Consider the following 8,874-nt stretch of genomic DNA (forward strand, 5'->3'; position numbering starts at 1 on the left):
TAGCAAATCATTCAATAGATCAAAGACAATGAAATCAGAAAATAATAGATATTCAAAAAGACATAAATTAAATTAAGAACCTGGTCTCACAAATCACGCAAAAGAACTTGAATCCCTTGAACTGAATTAAAAACTTAGCCACTCATGTTCATGGCTTACAGAAAAATAAAGAAGAAATCTAAAAAGAGAATGGAGAACGAAGGTTTTCTATGGAGAATGAAGGTTTGAATTGGATGTGTTTTAGCTGCTGCCCAAAGACGCATTTATAATAAAAAACTTAATCCCAAAGATAGGAACCAAACTAGGAAAAGTTTTGAAATTTAAAACACAGATTTTCAGCCTGTATTCATGTCTTTGAAATCAAGGCCGATTTAGCAATTTCCTTTCCGAATCTATCTCTGCCCTCTTTAGGAAAGTTGTAGCCCTATTTTTTAGCTTTCCAACGGGTATTCATTTGCCCAAATCCGAGGTCTACAGCCCAAGTTATGGCCCAAAAACCAGGACTGGTTTAGACAGAGTGTCCAGCCCATAATGACAATTTCATTGCCATTTTTGACAATTAAAACGGCTTCATCTCGCTTCTAGCCCTTCATAGAAGTTGTAGAGGTAGCTCTTAAGGTTTAATTGGGCTTGGCCTTACTTCATTTAGATGTCTGAAACTCTAAATACAAAATAAATACTAAAACTAGTTGTGACACATCAAGTATGGGCTTTTGTAATAGATCCATAGCTTATTTTGTTAACCTTGGAGACTGATTTGGGCTTTGGTCCCTCTTTATCATTTGTAGTGCTCTATCTTAGCTTTTCAATGGATTAAACAGCACTCAATTTGGAGACCCACAACTTTAGAAATACCTGAAAAATACAGCAAATGTCAAATGCTGAAAATTTCTCCATTTAACACAATTATTCTAACAACTATCTAAAAATATGCCTAAATGATAAATATACTTTAATCAACTGAATTATGCATAAAAACACACTAGAAACACTAAATATGATCGGAATAAAATTAATAAATTATGCACTTATCAAAGAGAACTTCTTGAGTAAAATATTTTAAATGGATCCTTATACTTGTAGAACCTTGCCTTCAAAGTATGACATTTCTAGCTTGATTTTGTACAATTTTTTTTTATTTTCCCCAAATAACTTTTCAAAGTTTCAACAATTACTAAAATGCAATCATAAATCATATAACTAGTAAACTAAAAGAAAAGAAAAAAAAAACCTAGCCTTACCTATGCTTTGTTTTATTTATTTGATCTGAATTCTTTAATATAATTTACCTTTTAGTCACTTAATCCATTTAGAGAGAGTTATGATTTGATAGCATAATGCCTATGGCATTCAAATTCCAAGATCATATAAAGGTGCTAGCATATAATAAGCAATTTCAATGAGCCTCCATGTGTCAATTTTGGTAGGTAAAGATTTAAATAAAAAGGTATATAATTTAAATATTATCATATGATAATAAGCACATGGGTTCAACAAATTATACTTTAGTGCTCCAAAATTTTTTATATAATTTCTTTTGGATTCATATTCTACTATAATACAAAATTAGGAGTTAATTCTCATGGCATTATAGGACTTATTTAATAAAAGAAATAAGCTATTCATGATAGGATTCTAAAGCTGAAATAATTATAATTAAATTCTTATAAATAAAAACCAACTAAAATTAAAATGGTAGGAATCTATGCTTTTCGAAGTGTCCTATATATCAATATTTATATTCCATCCAAACACAAATTCTAAATAGTTGTTACAACCTATTAGCAATTGTGCAGGAGTGCGTTATACATCAATGTCTTTTATATTCCATCTAAACATTATCCCTTCTAAATAATTGTCACAACCTTTTGTCTCTCTCTCTTTACACATTTTTTAAAGCTTGTATTTTTTTCCTATCTCAGTTGCTAAATATATTCCCTTCACTTCCTCAAAGCATGGATTTCCTTTGGATAACTGATCAAAATAGTCATAACAATAAATCACAAATTCTAACATGTGCTAGAGAAGGACATGAATGAGGTAGCAAAAACTTTAATGATGTAGCAAAAACTTTGATGATAACTAACACTAATTTGGGCAATCTAAACCATTTCTTGAACTATATATTTAGTGCAAATTTCAAAAATCATTTTGGAAACTTCACAATGAATAAAAATAAAAACAGAGTACTATCTTAAATAAAGCAAAAAAAAAAAAAATGAACAAGGTTATGATAAAATCATGATGTACACCAAATCTCCCAATCTCACCCAATAGTATAGGAATTGAAGCAATGCAATTACGCTCTCAAAATAAAGAATAAAAATGATACAAAGTATCAAATTGAGACCCATCAAAATAAATACTCATCAATAATATATGAATAGAAAGAAAAAAATAATTTAAAAACAAACCCAGATTTTGAACACAAGAATTGGGATTAATGTAACACTAAAACCCTAACTTGGTTTTAATCAAATAACAATAATCAACCATAAACCTTAAAGACAAAGTTAAAAAAGGAGAACAAAAATCAAATATAGAATAATGAAATTAGCTTATCAGAAATCAAACCCAAATATGAAAAAAAGATACAACTGATTTATTATTTTGTATAATCATAGTCGATAAGAAGATGGGATTTGAAAGGATAACATTAGGTTGAGATGGTATACTGCTATTAGGTTTCTCCTATAATAATTGATAATGCCTTTGCATGTAAAACTTTCCCTTTCGAAGTATAAGAGATAACGGCAATTTCTTTTTTGCCTCTACAGACTGTCTCTAGAGTAGTTATATATACAGATCGCGCCTCTGTTAATTGTATCTATATAGAGGTGGTTTTTATTTCGCCTTCACTAAACACAGGTATGAGGGGACATTTTCTTAATAACGGGCATATTTTACAACTGCCTCCATTCAAATGCCGAGATTGACCTCCTTTTTTGTAGTGACTGGTCCCTCAGTGAATCTCTCACCAATATGAATCTCAACAGGACATTTGCAATTATATAATATTTTTTTAATGCAATTAAAAACTAGAGAGATAGATATAAATGTATTAATTTAATGGTTCGACAGCATAAACCCTAACTACATAGCATGAAACCCTAACTTTAGCATGCAAATAGTTCCCATTCCATCTACTTTTGCATTTATATGATTCACATCAATAGAAAAACAAACAAATTTCATGGAATAACCAAATCAACTTGCATAAATGCATTTATCATACACTTATAGCATACATCCAAAAGTTCACTAAATGATATGTATGCACGGGATTCAAAATAAATATAAAAGTACATCTTTTTCTTTGTCTTCAAAAGCTGCCTCTAATCACTTACTTTCTTCTTCATTTGGCTTATCAAAGTGATGACTACCACTAATTTCACTTTCTATCCTTGTCATGTGGACCACCCGCACCACACCTCGATACACTGAGTGAAGTCCCAAACCAACAATCGACCTTCCACTTTGCTGGGTCCACAATTGTTACCGCCTTCAACTAATGAAGATTCCTTCGCTTTTTGTCACGCTACCCTTTGCCTCTCTCTCTATCTTTCACTCTCGTTCTTCTCAGTAAAAACGATGGGGATTTAGGGATTTCACTTGTCCCTCTGTTCTTTGCACATATTAGTTTTAGGGATTTGTATTTTATTCATATTTATTTTTTTAATTACTTAAGTTAAATGTGGTTAGCATTTTGACCATAGTCAAGTTAGGTTAATTTAGCTCAACCATGGTGGAGTATAGTTATCCTAAGTGGCAAATGAGACCCACATAAAAAAAAAAAAAAAGATTCTACTTGTCCCTCCACCTTAACAAAACTACACTCCCCCCAATTTTAATTTGAAATTTGGAAAAAATTTCACCCAACTTTGAAAATTAGGACAATTGGTCTAAAATTAAAAGAATTGGATTAAAATGCCAAAAGTCACAAAGGTTTGGATTATTGGCATCATTTGGCCTACAAATTATAGATAGATTATAGATAAATAGATAGATAAATAGATATAGATTATAGATTAATTATATATTTATTTTTCACTTATTAATTTCTTATTTTAATTAATTAATTTTTATAAAATTTTATATTTAATTGAAATTAAGTATAAGTAACATTAAGAAATTTTAATATATTCAAATTTTAAAATTAATTTAAATAATAAAAATATATTTATTATTAATTTAAAGAATAAAAGGTATTTTTAGCAAAGTTAATATTCTTCCTTCTCATATTTGTATAGATTGTAGATTAATAATATTATAAATAGATAAATTATAAATAAATTATAAATATATTATAGTCCATCCATTGCATAAAGGTATATTGAATTTCCTTTTTCATTTGTCTCAAATTATATATATTTTTAAATTGTACTTTATTTATTAACTTCCTATTACACTCTTAGTAATATGCATTGAAAAAGTAAAATTTATTAGTTTTAATAATAGTTTTGTAACATGAGTTATTTAACTTTTGATATCGCATATGGGTGAAAGGCATATTAACAAAAGAATGGGTTTTAATTATATTAATTATATGAGTGAAAATAGAAAAAAGCTTGATATTATATTATTATTAAATATTAATAATTCTATATGTTTGAATTTGCCCTGTATTCATCCAAATAAAGTCGTAGAAAGGTTGACTGGGTATATCGCTAACTCTCTAGGGTACGCTGCCTTCTCCTTTCTGTGTTTTCGCGTTACTTTAAGGCAAACCCAACAGAAAAGTGTTCGCCGCTCTGTTTTAATTTTTAGGTAAGCCGATTCGATCTCTTCTTATCATTATTGTTTTCTTTTGCTATTTTTTCATTCAGAAGAAGTAATTCCTTTTCTTTTCAAATTTTAGCCTTGTTAGATCGACTCCTCTTATATATTAATTTTGTTTATATTTCATAGCGATTGAATTTGTGTTTTTTCTATCAGATCTATCTACAGAAATTCTTTTTGTCTACTGAATCGTAGATTAGCCAATTCTGACAATAGGGGGACTCGTTTTTTAGCTGAATTTTATGATATTGGAATCCATATTTATTTTCTTTCCCTTTTTTTTCTTGATAATTTTAAGATTTACCCATCTTTGCTCTTACCCTTTTTCATCGATTAATATATGATGCAGTTTAGGATATGGCAGAAGAGGTAGAGTACCGCTGTTTTATTGGTGGTCTTTCATGGTCTACATCTGATAGAGGCCTGAAAGAGGCATTTGAAAAGTTTGGTCATCTTCTTGAGGCCAAGGTAATCAATTTTCTTTCTTTTTTTTTTTTTTACTTTTTTTGTTGGTTCTTGGTATAGGTTGTTCTTTTACTTGTTAGACATTTTATGTACAGTTATTTGGTGAGAATGACAATGAAAATGAAAAAGAGTCCCCTCTCCATTTTTGTTATGGCTTGTATTCCCTTTGTTATTGGAATGGAGTCGGTTTATGCGCAGATAGTCGAGGAGAGAAAAATATGCTTGAAATGAGATAATGGGTTAGTTACAAATTTGGTGTTATAGATCTAAACTAGGTTGTGAGTAAGGCTTAGTTGAGTTGCTGGTCTCTTAGAGCTTGTTAATACCATAAGGAAAGAGGTAATATCTGTATTTTTTTTTTAATTTGATTTAGGTAGTTGTTGACAAGTTCTCTGGACGATCTCGTGGATTTGGATTTGTCACTTTTGATGAGAAGAAAGCAATGGAAGATGCTATTGAAGCAATGAATGGAATGGACTTAGATGGGCGAACTATTACTGTTGATAAAGCCCAGCCTCACCAAGGTTCAGGCAGAGATCATGATGGTGATCGCAACCGTGAGCGTGGGAGGGATCGTGATCAGAACCGTGACATTGGAGGCAGACGCACAGGTGGTGGTGGGGAGTGCTTTAAGTGTGGTAAGCCTGGACATTTTGCTAGGGAGTGTCCAAGTGAAGGGGCAAGAGGAGGTCGGTATGGGGGCAGAGATGAGAGGTATAGTGGTGGTGGCGGTGGCGGTGGCGGTGGTGGTGGGGGGGGTCGTTATGGTCCTGATCGAAATGGAGATCGATTTGGTGGCCGTAACAGGGATGCTGGCAACCGTGGAAATCCAGGAACTGATCGATATAATCGTGACCGGTCTGGACCATATGAACGTCGCGGTTCGGGAGGATTTCGTGCTGCATAGAAGTACTCCTGATTGTGGTATGCCACTTAATACTGAGGAAGTGGAACTCTTGGTGCTACTGTCTGTGAATTGTTGAAGGTTTTTGTTTTACTATTATTATTATTAATTTATTGTGGACATGTTATTATTATTGGTGTCTTGTCTTACTGGATCAATCAGTTTCATTTAGTGCTAAACTTGGCGCAAATATTCAACTGTTTTTGGGTTCCTAAAATGCTGACATTCATGTTTTGGTCTGATAGATCTTATGCTTGCTTGACATGCGCATTCGAGTTGGGTCTTATTCTCTTTGAATGCCATCACTGCTGCTGGGTTACTTTTGACTTTTATACATAAGCAGCTTTGAAACTATTATCACCACCTTGCCTAGGCAATTACAGTAATGAGAGGTGTTTTGCTGTTGGATGGGCATTTGGAGTACTAATGGTGAGTGTCCCATCATTGGGAGTGTGCCTTTTCCTACTGAGGAACAGAAGCTGTCTGATACATAGATGATTATTTGGGTTACCCTGTTTTTCAGTGTCTTGTTATATTGGATGTGATCGGGTAATTCTTTTTTTCCTTATACTGGCTGCGTGCGAGTTGTTAATTTATGGTTTGTGTGCTATTAATATTATTAACCTTTTGGCAGGATGCGTGGCTATTTATGGCCTTTTTGGATGCATGATTGGGTTTCTTTGTTGCTAATTGGACATCATTTTTTAACTAGTGAAAGTCCTTTGGGCTGCCACGAGCTATCTACGATTTTACTGAAATATAGGCCACTATCATGTTCTACACGGCGTATGGATGAAAAACATGCAAGAGTTCCATTCGTTATAGACACTTGTTAGGTTGTTCGAAGCTCTTAACGAGTTCTGCAACTACTGTCTTCTGTTTCGTTGTCTCATGGATGCTTGTTCTGTACTTCTTGGGTAGAGGATTCTTGTTCTTGCATTGTTTCCATGCCTGCATTTGGTGTCTTGGCTTTGTTTGCAGATAAATATTTATCGTCCTTTCAGGTTGGACTTTGGTTTCTGTATCAATTCTCTTTTGCTCTGACCCAGGGAATATCCTTTAGATTTTCTGCTGGAGAATGCTGCATTTTTTCCTCTCTCTGTGAAGCACCTTTGAAAGAAATCATTCTTTGGATGTGCTTCTTGAATGTGTATTGTTAAGGTGATAGACAAACAACCTTGTTATGAAAAAGAAAATTTTTATAATTTAAATTTTCATCTGTAAAAAAAATGTGATTTTTCTAGGGTTTGTTTAATTTAGATAATAGTTGATATTTGATAGTTAATAATCGATAATAGTTAAATTATGTTAAATGTTTGGTAAAATTATATTTAATTATTATTATTAATTTATTTATTTTATTATTAAAATAAATATAATATTATTAATTTATTATATTATGTAATTTATTATATGTAATTATTAATTTATTATATTATATTATATTATTTGTTTTATTATTAAAATAAATATATAATTATTGATTTATTATATTATATTATTTTTTAAATAGATAAAAATAATAAATTAAAGAATATAAAAAATTAACTTAAACAACACGCAACTAATAACTGTTAAAAACCATAGGCAATACATTTTTTTTTTTTTTTTTAAAATTTGGTGGACACTGAAGATTCATCCAAGCAACTCTTGAATATGTGTTGTGAATGTTGTTGCAATGTTAGTGCACCTAGAGTGTCCACGACTATGTATATTGAAGATTCATCCAAGCAACTCTTGAATATGTGTTGTGAATGTGTTGGTCCAAGCAACTCTTGAATATGTGTTGTGAATGTGTTGGTGCAGCGTTGCGATGTTACACGAAGGTTATTTTTATCAGATAGTGAAAAAGTTAGATTGATGTCGAAGAGAAGCTTTATAATTAAAGCTGATATAAATAATAAAATACATATCAACTACTTATTAGTTGTTATCAAACACTTTAATTTAATTATTTGGATGTTCATAAACTATTAGCTGCATTTAACAATTGAAATGAACACTCCTTCAGTTTATGAATAGTTCATATTATATAACTAATAGAAAATGCAGCTTGTAAATATTCTACTAAATATCTTTTTAATGAGTTCACTAAGTAAATTGATTCAACCATGTGAATGCTTATCAATTATTAATGGTAAAAAGCCTTTTAACTCCATGATGATTACTTTTCGAATTAAATAAATTTTTATTAATTTAGTTGATCTTTTTAAATTCTGATAATTACTTTTAAAGTCAAATAAGTTCTTATCAATTTAATTTATCATTTTAAGCCTCCGACAATTATTGTTAGAATTAAATATGTTTCTATTAATTTAATTGATTCATTTAAACTCATATCAATTGAAAATTTGCTTTTACAAGCCCTCACTTGTGCTGTGTGCGCTTCATTAAACATGAGTCCAGCATGCTTAGTGCTACTAAGTCATGTAGCGCCTAAAAGCTCTTCTTTGTATCTACCACATAACATTTCAAAAAGTACTAAATTCAGCACTAGGCATACTGAATGACAATAAAAACGTACAACACCAATATTTTCAATAATTTGTCTTCTATTTATGAAATTAAGTCATAGAGAGAAAGAGTGAGAGAGCCGTAGAAAGTTTTAACTCTTAAGTTATGTAATAAAAATGGATGTCAAATAAATTTCCGTTTATCACGTCTAAATCACGCAATAGAGATTAGGCTTTTTTTATTGAAATTTTCAACATTTTGACTCTAATAGT

The 8,874-nt window shown here is 31.0% G+C and overlaps 1 protein-coding gene across 3 annotated transcripts; it reads left to right on the forward strand.

The window, feature by feature from the left end:
* The first annotated feature begins 4,604 nt into the window (after positions 1-4,604).
* On the forward strand, positions 4,605-7,359 carry LOC110673724 (glycine-rich RNA-binding protein RZ1A). 3 transcript variants are annotated; one of them, XR_002498529.2, is made up of 5 exons: positions 4,605-4,767; positions 5,129-5,247; positions 5,618-6,168; positions 6,394-6,697; positions 6,783-7,359. XR_002498529.2 is itself a non-coding variant. In XM_021836906.2 (4 exons), exons 2-3 carry the CDS (start codon positions 5,137-5,139, stop codon positions 6,149-6,151), a joined length of 645 nt encoding a protein of 214 aa, XP_021692598.2. In that variant the 5' UTR covers positions 4,605-4,767; positions 5,129-5,136; the 3' UTR covers positions 6,152-6,168; positions 6,783-7,359. The 3 variants fall into 3 exon arrangements, 2 of the variants coding, with proteins under 2 accessions (XP_021692598.2, XP_021692585.2); XM_021836906.2 differs by lacking the exon at positions 6,394-6,697; XM_021836893.2 differs by lacking the exons at positions 6,394-6,697; positions 6,783-7,359 and having other exon boundaries at positions 5,618-6,338.
* Positions 7,360-8,874: the final 1,515 nt, after the last annotated feature.

This window comes from Hevea brasiliensis, chromosome 6 (assembly GCF_030052815.1).
Source record: "Hevea brasiliensis isolate MT/VB/25A 57/8 chromosome 6, ASM3005281v1, whole genome shotgun sequence".
NCBI classification, from domain to species: Eukaryota; Viridiplantae; Streptophyta; class Magnoliopsida; order Malpighiales; family Euphorbiaceae; genus Hevea; species Hevea brasiliensis.

Coding starts and splice junctions, on each gene's coding strand:
- LOC110673724 (XM_021836906.2), top strand. CDS start 5,137: ATGGCAGAAGAGGTAGAGTACCGCTGTTTTATTGGTGGTCTTTCATGG. Junction 5,248..5,617: donor GTCATCTTCTTGAGGCCAAG/GTAATCAATTTT, acceptor AATTTGATTTAG/GTAGTTGTTGACAAGTTCTC.